We start from the raw sequence: 15,425 nt of genomic DNA on the forward strand, positions 1-15,425 counted from the left end.
CCGGAACAGAACGCGTGAAGCTCAGCGGGCAGAGGAATGAGGACTCAATCGTTCAGCTCCACTTCAGGCCTTCGAATTTGCCGCTCCTTCTGCCTGGAAAGCACTACCTGCAAATATTCCTACGGGGCGCCCTCCTTCAGGTCTGAGCTCAGAATTCCCCCCTCTGGACAAGGCTTCCCGGACTGCGTCCTCCAAAACAGCAACTGAACCCCCTCTGTTATTCTCCACCCCTTTCATCTTCCTTTAGTATTCTTTATAGCTTTCATCACCACCTGAGACAACATTATGGACTTACATCGTGAATATATTTCATAGTTATTTTAGTAAGGAAATGTATACAAATACTAGCATGTCTGCTCATACAATATTAGCATACACCCAGGGCCGGTGCTGTGGCATAGCGGGTAAAGCAGCTGCCTGAAACACCGGCAACCCATATGGATGCCGGTTCGAGACCCACTTCTGATCCAGCTCTCTGCTGTGGCCTGGGAAAGCAGTAGAAGATGGCCCAAGTCCTTGGACCCCTGCCCCTTGCACGGGAGACCCAGAAGAAGCTCCTGGCTCTTGGCTCCGGATTGGCGCAGCTCAGGCCAGTGCGGCCAATTGGGGAGTGAACCAGCAGATGGAAGAGCTCTCTCTCACTCGCTCTCTCTCTCTCTCTCTGCCTCTCCTTCTCTCTGTGTAACTCTTACTTTCAAATAAATAAATAAATCTTTAAAAAAAGGACTTATTTATTAAAAAAAAAAAAAAAAGAGTGAACGAAGTAAAGAATTGAGCACTGTGCTGGGGCCAGGTTGTACAGGTGTGCAGGGACTGCTTGTTCAGTTTTCAAGAATGTTTGCAAACTGGTTGTTAGTTATTGAGAAAAATGAAATAATGTCAACCTACAATTAAATGAATTAGATTTTTAAGTAATAAAAAGTCACCACTTCCTAGCTAACCGGATTTCACTACATCTACTATGCTCTTGAGGTCATTTAGCCCTGTTTTATCTGTCCAGTAGAAGTGCTATATAATGGTGCTTTTACTGTATTTTAGCTGTCTGGTGGAAGTACTATATAATGGTGCTTTTCCTGTATCTCCGTGTTCTGTGACCGCAGTTGGTAACTGCTAAGTTGACAAGATGATCGTTATGTAAACCATGGGAAGTGGAAAATGTTAGAAACCAGCGCCTCCCTTCCCGAAAGTCGGTTAACCATTTACCAGCACATAAGAGAGCACTTATGATAGTGCCTAGCACACAGTAAATGCTATGATGTTTTCATTATTATTAATTCATTTATATCATTACCATGTTTATGCGCTGGGTCTAGATTTTTCATGAGTGTGGGGGCAGCAGTCAAAAATGTGTAAAGAACGGAGAAATACAAAAAGCCAAACAGTGCGGTACGCTATAATTATTTCATCCTCCCAATAACGGCATCGAATGTGTACTATCGACTTGCCCCATTTTCCAGATGGGGAAACTAACGCTCTGAGCTAGCAAACTTCAGGCAGTTCGGCTAATTAGCGAAGTGGGATTCGAAAACGCGGAACAGTAGCTTCCGCGCGAAGGCGCACTTCACCCACGCGCCATCCTTACTGTCGCGTGGACGCCCCCAGCGGTTATTTCGCTTCGCGCCACGCGTAAAACGAATGGGCGTCATCGTTCTCGTTGCATCTTGGGAAATGTAGTCCTCGGGCTCGACGACCGACCTGCACGATCCGAGAAGGGAGGGGCCAGGAAGGAAACCGAACTTGGCCTTGGAACAAAAGAACAAAGAATCAGCTCTCAAGCTTCGCGACGTTTCAGCCACGCCGTGCGTGAGTTAGATCTTTTTTTGTCGTGCCCGTTGCATTCTGGGAACAGCAGTTCGCGTTTCTCCGATACGTCGACCCAAGATGACGGGACACACGTTGTACGTTCAGGTTGGGTCCAGGTCTCTCCGCTGTGCCGAGCTTGGCCGGTCGCGGTAACTTCTAGGCATGTGAGACCGGCGTTCAGGGCAGCTGCGGACACAAATTGAAGCTCTACCTTTTCTCACTTGTTTGCGCTCTTACCAAGGCTTGAGCTGCAGGCGAACAAGCCTGCTTCCTGCCGCTTCTCCCCGCTCGGAAAGCTAAGGTAGGCCCCTGGGGTGCCGAGGACGGAGCTCCAAGCCGAGAGTGTGGAGGCACGTCTACGCTGTCCCGCCGGCCAGGGAAGGAGCGTGGACCGCCCTGAGCGCTGCAGCTGCACAGTTCCGGCGGCTGCTACCTGGTGGGCTTCAGACCCAAGGTTTGTCCGCATAGGGACGAGCGTGCGGGGTGCGCGGCAGGGAGCATGGGAACTCAACAGCCCAGATACCCGCGGAGCTGCCTTGAGGAGGATCTCATGGTCCCACTGGAGTCAGGGGCTTTGTGGTCGTGAGAGTCTTAGAAGCCTGGTGGGGTGTTACCTGGGAATCAGCGGGGGCTGATAGGAGTGTTGTAGTCGACGTGCTCACCCCATTGATTGCTTAACGACGGAGTGGGAGAGTGGGCAACTAACTGAAAGGTAACGGGACATGGATGAGGATGTGATCCGAGGGATGGGGGGGTAGGGATGGTCCACCTTCATGGAAAGGCTGTTGTCATGTGGGTGAGTCAGATGAGCCCACTTTGTTGTGTGTGGTTCTCTCCGCCCTGCACAGGGAGGTGGTAGCAGAAGCCACCTGGTGACTGGTGTGAAATGGGACGGACCTCGAAAGACAAGCGAGACGTCTACTACCGCCTGGCCAAGGAGAATGGCTGGCGTGCCCGCAGCGCCTTCAAACTGCTACAGCTGGATGAAGAGTTCCAGCTCTTTAAAGGTCCCTAGCTGGTGACAACTCACAGGGGGCGGGGGGACAGTGAGGGGGGAGGACACGGGGGGTGGGGACAATGCTGTGGGCTAGGTCTCCAGAGCTCCCTGTGATAGATGGTCTGACTTGGAAGGACTCCAGGACAGGGACATGGGCAGGAAAGGATGATGGACAGAGGACCTGGGCAGTTCAGAGATGTGGGTGCTCCCCAGAGAGAGGGGTGAACTTTGCAGGGACCCCAGGTTGGTGAGGTGGGTACAGCTTACCCATGCCCTTTGACTCTGTGTGTCTAGGTGTGACACGGGCAGTTGACCTGTGTGCAGCCCCAGGCAGCTGGAGCCAGGTGCTGAGCCAGAAGATTGGGTGAGTGTGGGGAGCCCAGACTGGGGGGCCCCCAAGAGTGGGTGTTGGGGGAAGGGCAGCTAGGACTACACACTGGCCTAACATGGGCCCACTGTGTTGTCCTTAGGGGCCAAGGGTCTGGCCAAGTGGTGGCTGTGGACCTGCAAGCCATGGCTCCGCTACCAGGTGTGACCCAGATCCAAGGGGACATCACCCAGGTGAGAGCATGGCTGAGGGTATTGGGGTGTGTTCTAGCTAAAGGCCCCCTCCCGGGTGCTATGAAAAATGGGAGACAGACAGAATGGTAGAAAAGAGATGGGGAGAAGGGCAGAGAAACAGACTGAGAAAGTCAGCAGAGAGAGGAGAGAGAAGCAGTGCATTGTATGCACAGTAACACGGATGAGACCAGATCCCCAGAGATCAAACTCAGTCTTAAAAACTGCAGTCATATGTTGCTTAATTGTGGAGATTTCTTCTGAGAAATGTGTTCTCAGATTTCCTGGTTATATAAATAGACTGTACTTACACTAAGATAGCTGCCATGTTACTATGTGATATGATACTTTGAGACCATAATTGTATCCAAATATTATGTGTCAAACTATTTCCCTACCAACACTGCAGTTTTACAAATGTTAAAAGAAAGAAGGAAAGAGAAGAGAAGAAAGAAACGCATGCTTAGTTGGACAAAGTCTGAGAATATGGCTGACCCTGGGAGTGGGAGTGGGACCATGGGCAGGTGAAATTGAAGAGTGATGGCGGAAGTCCCTAGGGCCACTTTCTGTCTCTCTCTCTCTCTCTCTCCCCCCCTCTCCATAGCTGTCCACTGCCAAGGAAATCATCCAGCATTTTGAGGGCTGCCCTGCAGACCTAGTGGTGTGCGACGGGGCTCCTGATGGTAAGCACTGGGCCGGGGGGAGAGGGAGATGGAAGTCCAGGCGGGCTCCCAGCTGTGTCATCCTCTGTATCTCCTACTTCTTCAGGTACCCCGGGGCTCTCCCCACCCCTGCTGCCTGCTCTCTGCCTCTGCCCTCTCCCCTACCCTTTCAAGTTTTGTGCCTGCTGCCCGCCCTTCCCTCTGTTATCTCTGCACCTGTACAGTTCCATTTTCTGTTCATTCGTTCTTCCACTGAACACACATTTCCGGAGTGCCGGTTACCTAGTTAGATGGGCAACACCTCCCTGGCTTGCCAACAGAGACTGAAAGGAAGCAAGGGAATGAGCCATGGGTTTGCCTGCAGGAAGAGCCATGCAAGCAAAGTTCTAGCCCATGCGAAGGCCCTGAGGCGAGGGGGTGCTTGGTCTGTATGAGAATCAACAAGGAGTTCTGGTGTGGTTGGGACAGAGTGAGGGGGAGTGACAAGGGGACAGAGCCTCTAGGGCCTTGCGGGCCATGGTGAGAGCATTGGTGTTTTCATTGAGAAGAGAGTTCACAGAAAACCATGAGAGGGTTGTGAGCAGAGGTACGACTGTGCCTGGCCCCAGCTGTGCCGGGACCCCTTAGGCCGCTGTGAGTAGTAGGAGGAGGAGCAAGGGTGGCAGCAGGGGCCTTGGGGGAGACAAGGCCACTGCAGGTCTGGGTGAGTGCTGGTGGCAATGGCAGTGGTAGAGAGGAATGATTTAGGAGATCTTTTTTTTTTTAAAGATTTATTTATTTGAAAGAGTTACAGAGAGGCAGAGGGAGAGAGAGAGAGGTCTTCCATCTGCTGGTTCACTGCCCAACTGGCTGCAATGGCCAGAGCTGCACTGATCAGAAGCCAAGAGCCAGGAGCTTCTTCTGGGTCTTGTATCCTACGCGGGTGCAGGGGCCCAAGGACTCGGGCCATCTTCCACTGCTGTCCCAGGCCACAGCAGAGAGCTTAATCGGAAGTGGAGCAGCTGGGACTCGAACTTGCGCCCATATAGGATGCCGGCACTGCAGGCTGCGGCTTTACCTGCTATGCACAGCACTGGCCCCTCAGGAGATCTTTTGAGAGAAGACTTGATAGTGGCTGGGATGTGGGTGTGAGGAGAGGACCTGGGAGAGGGGGAGGTCAAAGGCCATTGTCTGGGGCCTGATCACCTGGAAGGAGCGGGTTTGGGAGGGAAGCTGAGGAGGTTGGTTTTTGAAGTATGGAAGATGGGGAATCCGTTTGATGAGACTGGGGCTCAGGGGAGCAGTGGGGGCTGCAGAAGGAAGTGACGCTGCTTGCGTGTGAGGCGGTTGGGAGAAGTAAAAGGAGCAGCTAAGGGTTGGGAGCTCAGCCTGTGCGCCCAGTGGCAGGCTGGGGTTGCCTCAAGGACCTCAGCAGCAGCGAGCCCAGAGGCTGCGGAGAAGTGGACACGCCCCCTAATACTGTCCCTCTCACCACAGTAACTGGCCTCCATGACGTAGATGAGTACATGCAAGCCCAGCTCCTCCTAGCAGTGAGTAACCTTGACCCTCCCACCCCACGCACGCCCTCCTTTGGCCCCCTGCTAGCTGTCTCCGCCTCAGCCTCAGCTGTCTGTCCTGCCCACAGGCTCTGAATATTGCCACACACGTCCTAAAGCCAGGGGGCTGCTTCGTGGCCAAGGTAAGTGTCGGGGATCCCGGCGGAGTGGAGCGCCAGGTCCCCGCGGCCGCCCTCACCCCCGTGCTCCTTGCTTCGGCCCGCTGCAGATCTTCCGAGGCCGGGATGTGACGCTGCTCTACAGCCAGCTGCGCATCTTCTTCTCCAGCGTGCTCTGTGCCAAGCCCAAGAGCAGCCGGAACTCCAGCATTGGTCAGTGAGGGGCGGGGCAGGCAGGCGCAGGTGATGCTGGGGCTGTGGGGGTGGCAGCCAGTCCCCACCCTCCCTCCACATTCCTCCCCCAGAGGCCTTTGCTGTCTGCCAGGGTTACGACCCTCCTGAGGGCTTCAAGCCGGACCTGAGCAAGCCCCTGCTGGACCACTCGTACGGTGAGAGCCAGAGCCCCGGGCCCCAGCCTGGGAGAAACGCTACCCCCCTTATGTAACCTGTTTCGGGAGAGCCCTTATTCTTGCCCTTTCTGGGTGATTTGTCCCAGCGGGATCTTGAGCCCAGTTAAGTCCACTAAGGGCAGCTACTCTCAGAGCTGGTGACAGTTCTGTCCCTCCAGCCACACCCCAGATGGAAATCTCACCCCTCCGTGGAAGTGTGGCCCACACGGGGTCTTCCACCTCACCCCTATGAGGATGAGACAAGCACCCGCCCTTATAGAGCTCACGTTAGAATGAGACAAGTTCCTGGCAGCAAATAATAGAATGTCAGGTGGACATAGAGGCTGTGAGAAAACGGCAGGTGTTTTAGAAGGGGTGAAGGCTTTCTGGTGGGGTTTGGGCGCATGCCAGAGAGAGGCCGGTGGGTATGTGGGGAGGACCTGACACCCATGTCACAGCCTGAGTCACGCCTGGCTCCTGGCATCCCGGCCCTGTCTTGAGTTTCTTTCTGCCTGTTCCTAAGACCCAGATTTCAACCAGTTGGATGGACCCACCCGCATCATTGTGCCTTTTGTGACCTGTGGGGACCTGAGCGCCTATGATTCGGATCGCAGTTATCCACTGGACGTGAGTGCCCAGTTGACCGCTGGGTGGGTGTGGAGGGAATGGGGGGAGGGGCTGCCAAAGGTTCCCAGGTCCTCACCTTCTCCCCATGTCTTGCATCCCTGCAGCTACAGGATGGCTCTGAGTACAAGTACACCCCACCCACCCAGCCCCCCATCGCACCCCCATACCAAGAGGCCTGCGTGTTGAAGAAGACTGGCCGGCTAGCCAAGGAGATCCGCCCTCAGGACTGCCCCATCAGCAGAGCGGACGCATTGTCCCAGCCCCTGGCTGCCCCTCAGCGCCACACCCAGCTGGCCCCCGAGGTCTGGAAATGGGGTTCTGAGCCCATATCAACCCCTGCCCAGTGTGCCTCCATCTGCCCCCAGTCATGTGGTTTGGGGGCCGAGATTCTCTTCCCTGCCTCGCAGTAACTGGAAGACTCAGTAGATTAAGCCAAATATCTGAATCCCTTTTCTTTTTCTTGGGTAGATGGAAGATAATGAAATTGAAATGAACTGTTCACATTAACGTGGGTAAGTTTGAGTGAGGGCCCCTTGAACTCAGTTAAAATTTCACCTTTGCGCTTTCTCTACCAACTGATAAGATTTTTAGTCAACCACACTTTTTACTAAGGTGTGCCAGGGACTACTTGAAGCATTGCACAAATTGAGGCATTTGGTAAATGTTGAGCACGTATCGTGGGCCCCGTTGTGGTTCCAGGTTTGGAAATAGAGCAGGGAACAAAAGAGGCACAGGTCTCAGCCCTGGTGGAGCTGCTGATTTGTGCAAGAGGCAGGAAACCATAAGGCAACCTGTGAACACCTGAGCTTGCACAGACACTACACAGCTTGCATTTCTATATATATATAGAGAGAGAAATATATAAATGTATATATATATATATATATATACACACACACACACACACACATATATCCTTTATTCCTTCTGATATAGGAGCATCTTTCAAAAAGCTCATGGGAAAATGGAATAATATCAGTTTACTTTGGTGCCTCCCAAATCTGTGAAATCTATGCCTCGTTTTTTCAGAAACCCACATTCGCCATGAACGTTTTGAAGACCACTTACATGCATCGATTTCACGAGTTTTTGTGCCAAAATAAACTTCCCTTTTAAAATCAATTTTTCTGTGAACTTCTTGAAGTACCCTGATATATAATAAGTAAAAAGAATATGGGATATGGAAAACAGAAAAAAAGCAGGGTAGAGAGAGTCAAGAATTCTAGGCACAATGTCTGTAGTATTTCCATGGCTGTCGTGGAAGACCTCTCTGGTTAATGTTTGGGCAAAGGAAGGAATCCATGTGTAGATGCCTTATTAAAAAAACAACAACAACAACAACACTGAAGCAGCAAATTGTACTGGGAAAAGGTGTTTACAAGCTCTGTTTATTGTATCAATATTAAAGAGGACTTATAAATCAGGAAGGAAAAAATATGAAAATAAGGGGCAGGTGCTGTGGCACAACAGGTTAAGCCAGCATTTGGGATGCTCACATCCCATATTGGGGCACCAGTTTGGGTCTCGGCTGCTCTGCAACCTATCCAGGTCCCTGCTAATGCGCCTGGGAAGCAGCAGGTGATGGCTCAAGTACTTAACCTGAGTTCTTGTCACCCACTTGGGGGACCTGGATGGAGGAGTTCCTGGCTCCTGGCTTCAGCCTCAGCTGTTGTGGCCATTTGAGGAGTGAACCAGTGGATGGAAGACCTCTCAGTCTCTGTCAATCTGCCTTTCAAATGAATAGATAAATATGAGAATGGCCAGTAAGCAGGTGAAAATCTGCTCAACAGGGAAATGCAAGCTAAAACTAACAAGATGGATGACACTGAATGGTTGGAAGGATGTGTAGCAATTAGGATCCTCTGATACACTGCTGGAAGTGGAAAGATGTGGCCAATGTGGAAACTTAACCACTATCTATGGTAGCTGTGTGTATGCCTCTTCCACTCCTGAGAACTGAGTGCTACAGTGTTCCTAGCAGCACTCTGTATCCCCACCAAATCGTGGTAAATGCCCTGGGAACAGTGCAAAGGAACACTACACACAAAAGAATGCCTTAGCGCAGTCGCTCATGCAACTGAATTTATGTTCCATGCATTTTTGCTTTCTGTCTGCTACAGTTCACTGTAAAAGCAGGGGAAAGGGTCACAAAAATGTTAGCAGTTTAATGAACGATGATTATAGAAGAAAGTGGGAACATACATCTTTATTTGACACTCTTTTTCTTTCACCCTCAGTGAGCTGGCAAGCTGATAGAAACACCAAAGCTGCTCGTGATCAGGAAAGCCAGAACTTGAATTGAACCTAGTTTTAAAATGTCATCAATGGGGCCCGAACAAGCAAGCCACATGTTGGAATCTGCAATGGTCACCACAAAGACGCCAAGGAAAGAAGCAGAACACGAGTCTCTCAAATTCCTGACTGAGGCTTCGCCTCTTGTCCATACCTCTCCAGGGGTGTCCTAATTATGTCCACAACTCCCTCCTACAGCAGAGACTTTTCACTTGGGTAGAAATGAGGGTATCCATGAATTTGATGGAGGAAAATGTCGCATTTTTCCTGAATGACTCAAATTTAGCTTGGTTCCCAGTTAGGAATGCTGGCAACAAGTCACAATAGGAAAAGCAATACCTGTGATTTTCTCACTGACACAAAATACCCTTCTTTATGTTATGTTACAGTTGAAGGATTATGACAATATTTTTCATATTTGTCACTGCTATGAATGATGGCAGATTTTATAATTCGGTGTTCTAATTAAAAAGGAAGCCCCATATGTTACTGCACCCCAATTTTGTTTCAATTTCATATTAATTAAATTTCAGTATAGTGGGTTCCCATTGTAATACAGTGTATAGGGTGCTTCAAAAAGTTCATGGGAAGTGGAATTAGATATGTTTATTTTGGCATAAAAATTTTTGAGGTTCATGCATATGAGGAGTCTTCCCAAAAAGTTGTATAAAATGCATATTATGAGAAGACTGCATGGATTTCAATTCGTTTGCATCAAAATAAACTTTTTAAAAAATTTTTATTTGAGAGGCCAAGTTACAGAGGTCTTCCATCCACTGATTTACTCCCTAAATGGCTGTAATAGCCAGAGCTGAGCCAATCCAAAGCCAGGAGCCAGGAGCTTCTGGGTATCCCACATGGATACAGGGGCCCAAGCACTTGGACCATCTTCCACTGCTTTCCCAGGCCATAAGCAGAGAGCTGACTTGGAAGAGGAGCAGCCAGGACACAAACCAGCACCCATATGGGATGCTGGTGCCGCAGGCAGACTTGGCCTACTATGCCACAATGCTAGCCCCATGGTTCACTCTCCAAATGGCTGTAAAAGTCAGGGCTGGGCCAGGCTGAAGCCAGGAGTTTGGAGCTTCATTTAGATCCCCCACGTGTGCACAGGGGCCCAAGCACTTGGGACATAGTTCACTACTTTCCCAGGTGCATTAGCAGAGCTGGATCAGAAGAGGAGCAGCCATATGAGATACCAGCGCTGCAGGCAAAGGCTTAACCTACTATGCCACAGCACCAGCCCCAAAATAAACTTTCTTTTAGAAAAAGATTTATTTGTTTGAAAGGCAGAGTTAGAGAGAGGTTTTCCACCCACTGGTTCACTCTCCAATTGGCCGCAATGGCCAGAACTGTGCTGATCTGAAGCCAGGGGCCAGGAGCTTCTTCTGGACCTCCCACATGTTTGCAGGGACCCAAGCACTTGGGCCATCTTCCACTGCTTTCCCAGGCCATAGCAGAGAGCTGGATCAGAAGAGGAGCAGCCAGGACTTGAACCAGTGCCCATATGGGATGCTGGCTCTGCAGGTGGCAATGGCGGCCCCCAAAATAAACTACTGATTCCATCTTTCCAGAAACTTTTTGAAGTACCCTCATGCTTGTGTATGTGAACACACAGGAAGACGTGCACTTTTTAAAATATTCTGAGAGCAAGCATTTAGCCTAGAGGTTAATACACCCATATCCCGTATCTGGGGTACCTGAGTTCGATTCCCAGCTCCTGATTCTAGCTTCCTGTCAATGCAGACCCTGGGTTGGCACAAATGATGATGCTCGAGGCATTGAATTCCTGCCCCTTGTGTGGGAGACCTGGACTAAGTTCCTGGTTCCTGGCTTTGGCCCCAACCTTTGCAGATATTTGGGTGAGCCAGTGAATGGGAGGTCTCCGTCTCAAATAAATAATGAAAGGTGGAGTGTTTTTTTAAAATAATCTGTAAAAAGGTACACAGATTTAACCAGACACCAAACAGCTCCCCAGAACACATTTTGTAGGTTTATAAACTCTTGTAAGTGTCAGAAAGTCAGCCCTGCTTACAGTCCTACATTCATGCAGTTGAATGAGCAGGAGTGGACAGAAACTCCCCAGCTATGTAGGCAGAACCATTTGCTGCAGCTGAATTCTGTGTCTTCAAAAAACACTCTCTGTGACCGACCCAGGAGTTGTCACACCACAGTCTGAGTGACCCCAGCAGAATGCACACATCTTTGACAACAGGTATCCAGTCCCCAGTCCAAAGTGATATTTAAACTCTAGAAGGGTGTGCGCTTAGGGGTGTGTTTATGCTCTAGTCTGACCACAAGAATAGCCACACCCAACTGTGTGGTCCCAGGACTATGCACGGCCCAAGAATGTATGACCGAAGGCTACGTGACTGTGGACACTCCCAGGGTGTTTGCGCCATTAGGACGGAGTCGACAAGTGCCCACACCGAGTCTCTGGGAGCCAGGGGTGGCCATTCACCAATCTCTGTGGCTTGAGGATGTGGTCCCCGGAAGTGTCCCTCAGGGATGCTCTCAGTGTACGTCACCCCTGGAAGCGTCCACATCACACATGGTGTAACCACAGGGGTGGCCACAGCCAAGCTTGTGAGAATCCAGGGGTGCCCCCTCCTGTTTGACCACACTTGTGTCTCTTCTCTGTTGGTGTCCTCAGCCCTGTCCTTGTCTCATCTGTGCGACTCCAGTGTTCACACCCCAAACTCCTGTCCCCAGGAGTACACCTCCCCAGTCTGGGGCACTTCAGGAGTAACCACTCCAGATTACCTGTGACTGTGCAGATGCCAAACCCCAGTGTCCACACTGCAATCAGCATACCCCAGCATGCTTACCCCACGTGGAGTGACGTCATCATGTGTGTACAAGGGATCTTCAAAAAGGTCACAGGAAATGTGTTATGCAAAACTGGATGGCAAGTATTTTTGTGCTGAAATAAACATCTTAAAAGATGTTTTCCACAACACCCTCCTCTGTTTTACTCTCAGGCATGTAGTGTGCACACCCCAGACAGTGTGACCCTAATATTGCTTCCCCCAAATGTGACATCATATGTGTGCGTACACTCCCACCTGTGTGATTCCAGGAGTGTCCACATCCCAGACTGTGAGACCTGGAGGAGTCCATGCAAGAGTCAGTGTGACCCAGGAGGAATATCAAGGGGGAAAGGGATCCAGGCAAAGGGCAAAGCCTGTGCAAAGGCCCTGAGGCAAGAGCCTGCCTGGTACAATTGAGGAACAAAGAGGAAACCAGTGGAGGCAGGAATAGAGTGAAGGGGCCAGTGGCAGGAGCTGAGGTCAGAGATGGTCTATGCCTCATGGGCCGCAGAGAGGACTTTGGCTCTTAATCTGAGTAAAGGGAGAGCCACAGCAGGGCCCCGAGCTGAGGAGGGCTGGGGCTAACGTGGGTTGTAACAGGATCCCTCTGGCTGCTGTGGCAGTTGGTTATGTAACTGCTTTTGTCGGGCCAAACTCACTGTACATCAAGAGGATGAATTTCACTGTGTGTTCATTATATCTTTTCAAATTATAATATGGCAAAGAAAAAGTGCTGTACTTCGGATACAATAAAGAACTCTATGTCAAAGAAAAAAAAAAAGAAAGAAAGAAAACAGAGGTGGTGGGCATCCGACAGAACAGTTACAATGCTGCTTAGGACCCCTGCACCCCCTATCGGAATGCCTGGATTCAAGTCTCAACTCCACTTCGTTTCCCAGCCCTCTGCTAATGAACATCTGGAAAGCAGCAGTTGGTGACTCAAGTACTTGGATCCCTGCCACCCATGTGGGAGACCCAGATGGAGTTCTGGGCTCCTGGCTTCCGCCTGGCCCAGCCCTGGCTGTTGTGGCATGTGGGGAGTGAACCAGAGGACAGAAGATCTTTCTCTGTGTCTTTGTCTCTGCCTTTGAAATACATTTTTTGAAACATGTTTTACAAATGTACTTATTTATTTTTGAAAGTCAGAGTGAGAAAGAGAGAGAGAGAGAGAATCTTCTATCTGCTGGTTCACTCCTCCGGATGGCCACAACGCCTAGGACTGGGCCAGATGGAAGCCAGGAGCCAGGAACTTCATCAGGGTCTCCCACGTGGGTGGCAGTGGCCCAAACACTTGGGTCATTTTCCTCTGCTTTTCCCAGGCCATTGGCAGAGAGATGGATGGAAGAAGAGCAGCTGGGACACAAACTGGTGCCCTTATGAGATGTCAGCATCACAGGCGGCAGCTTTACCAGCTATGCTAAAATCCTGGCCCCCGTTTAAAAAAGGAATTTAAAGATTTTCTGGGAGCACAGTGGGTTAGGCTGCGACTTGGGCTGCCTACGCCCCCTATCAGAGTGCCTGAGATCAAGTCCTGCCTCCATTTCAGATCCAGAGCCCTGCTAATGCACATCCTGGGAGGCAGCGGATGATGGCCCAAGTATTTGGGTTTCTGCCACCCATGTGAGAGTCTCCCACTGAGTACCTGACTCTTGGCTTTGGCCTGGCCCAGTCCAGAGAGAGTCGTCTTGGGCACACACCTGAGCAAGAGGAGCTATAACATCCTGCCACTTCTCCGTGTAACTGTTCTCTGTTCCGGACTGAGTTGTGAATTAGTTTATATTCAAATATCAGAGCCTTCACCTCCACTGTGACTCACAGCTGTCCCTTGGTGTCCTCAAGAGGTTGGTTCCAGGACCCCTCCCCCTTGGATGCCAAAATCCACAGATGCTCAAGTCCCTTCTATTATGAGGTGTCATATTTGCACAGAATCATGTATAGCCTCCCCTATACTTTAAAACCTGTCAATGAGGCCAGAACTGTGGCAATAATGGATTAAGCCACCGCCTGCAGTGCCAGCATCCCATATGGGCACAGGTTCAAGTCCTGGCTACTCCACTCCCGATCCAGCTCTCTGCTGTGGCCTGGGAAAGCAGTGGAAGATGGCCCAAGTGCTGGGGCCCCTGCACCCATGTGGGAGACCTGGAAGAAGCTCCTGGATCCTGGCTTTGAATTGGCGCAGCTCCGGGTATAGCAGCCAACTGGGGAGTGAATCAGCGGATGAAAGATCTCTCTCTCTCTCTCTCTCTCTCTCTCTCTCTCTTTCTGCCTCTCCTTCTCTCTGTAACTCTTTCAAATAAATAAATAAATCTTTTTTAAAAAAAACCTGTCAAGATTACTTGTAATACCTAGTACCAGGTAAATGCTGTTTAAATAGTAGTCATACTGCATAGTTTAGAGGAAAAGACAAGGTGGGGTAGGGAGGAGGGGAAGCTGCCTGTAACGTATTCTCTACAGGTGCAATTTTCTGTTTCTATTTTTGAAATATTTGCAGTCTTGGGGCCAGCGCTGTGGCATAGTAGGTTAAGCTTCCGCCTTTGGTGCTGACATCCCATATGGCTACTTGTTCAAGTCCTGGCAGCTCCACTTCCAATCCAGCTCTCTGCTAATGACCTGGGAAAGCAGTGGAATATGGCCCAGGTGCTTGGGCCCCTGCATCCAAGTAGGAGACTCAAACGAAGTTCCAGTCTCCTGGCTTCGGATTGGCCCAGCTCCAGCCATTGCGGCCATTTGGGAAGTGAACCAGAGCATGGAAGACCTCTCCCTCTGTCTCTCCCTCTCTGTCTGTAACTCTGCCTCACAAATAAATAAACAAATAAACAAATATTTTAAAAGAAAAAAATATTTACAATCTGTGGCTGGTTGAATCCACAGACATGGGACCAGCCAATAAAGAGGGCTGACTATTGATATAGGGGCTTTAGGGAGGTAATTAAGGTTGAATGAGATCATAAGAGTAGGATCCTAACATGATAGGACTAGTGTCCTTATAAGAAGAGAAAGGGACACCTGAGCTTGCTCTCTCCACACATGTGCACCGAGAAAACATCATGTGAGGACACAGCAAGAAGGCCACCATCACAAGTCACAAAAAGAGCCCTTACCAGAAACCAACCCTGTTAGGCACCTTGACCTTGAACTTCCAACCTCCAGACCATGAGAAAATATGTGTCTGTTGTTGAGGGCACCCAGTCTGTGGTATTTAGTGACAGGAGCATGAGCAACTAATACTTGTATGCATAGATTTCACGATTATGTTTGGTGCCAAAAGAAGCATCCTTTAATTCCATTTGCCATGAACTTTTTGAAGCACCCTTATTCGTTGCCTCTCTGTTTCGGGGTTGATTTCAGTAGGCTCGTGTTGACCATGTGTGAGAGGAGACGGCGCACACACAGTGAAAGAAGGCCAATTTAGCACACACCCCTTTTCAAGTTGAAGGTGGCTCTGGAACTGAGGCAGGGCATAAGTAGCCCAGGGAAAGCCAGAGATGAAATCTACCAAGCAGCCACTGCCTGGTATGCCAGCATCCCATATTGGGTTTGAGTCATGGCTGCTCTGCTTCTGATCAGGCTTCTGGCTAATGCATCCAGGAAAGCAGCAGAGGATGGCTCAGGTCCTTGGGCCCCTGTATCAAC

The 15,425-nt window shown here is 50.3% G+C and overlaps 1 protein-coding gene across 12 annotated transcripts; it reads left to right on the forward strand.

Annotated features, from left to right (window-relative positions):
• The first annotated feature begins 1,656 nt into the window (after positions 1-1,656).
• Positions 1,657-9,722, forward strand: FTSJ1 (FtsJ RNA 2'-O-methyltransferase 1). 12 transcript variants are annotated; one of them, XM_070067016.1, is made up of 14 exons: positions 1,657-1,898; positions 2,045-2,257; positions 2,652-2,810; positions 3,095-3,164; positions 3,271-3,361; positions 3,963-4,041; positions 5,497-5,549; positions 5,645-5,698; positions 5,785-5,887; positions 5,980-6,063; positions 6,593-6,690; positions 6,795-6,992; positions 7,159-7,202; positions 8,928-9,722. In XM_070067016.1, the coding sequence occupies exons 3-13, from the start codon at positions 2,690-2,692 to the stop codon at positions 7,195-7,197; spliced, it is 990 nt and encodes a 329-aa protein (XP_069923117.1). In that variant the 5' UTR covers positions 1,657-1,898; positions 2,045-2,257; positions 2,652-2,689; the 3' UTR covers positions 7,198-7,202; positions 8,928-9,722. The 12 variants fall into 12 exon arrangements, with proteins under 12 accessions (XP_069923117.1, XP_069923120.1, XP_051683040.1 ...); XM_070067019.1 differs by lacking the exon at positions 8,928-9,722 and adding an exon at positions 7,720-7,812 and having other exon boundaries at positions 1,671-1,898; XM_051827080.2 differs by having other exon boundaries at positions 1,726-1,803; positions 6,587-6,690.
• The last annotated feature ends 5,703 nt before the right edge of the window (positions 9,723-15,425 follow it).

Source organism: Oryctolagus cuniculus, chromosome X (genome assembly GCF_964237555.1).
Source record: "Oryctolagus cuniculus chromosome X, mOryCun1.1, whole genome shotgun sequence".
Classification (NCBI taxonomy): Eukaryota; Metazoa; Chordata; class Mammalia; order Lagomorpha; family Leporidae; genus Oryctolagus; species Oryctolagus cuniculus.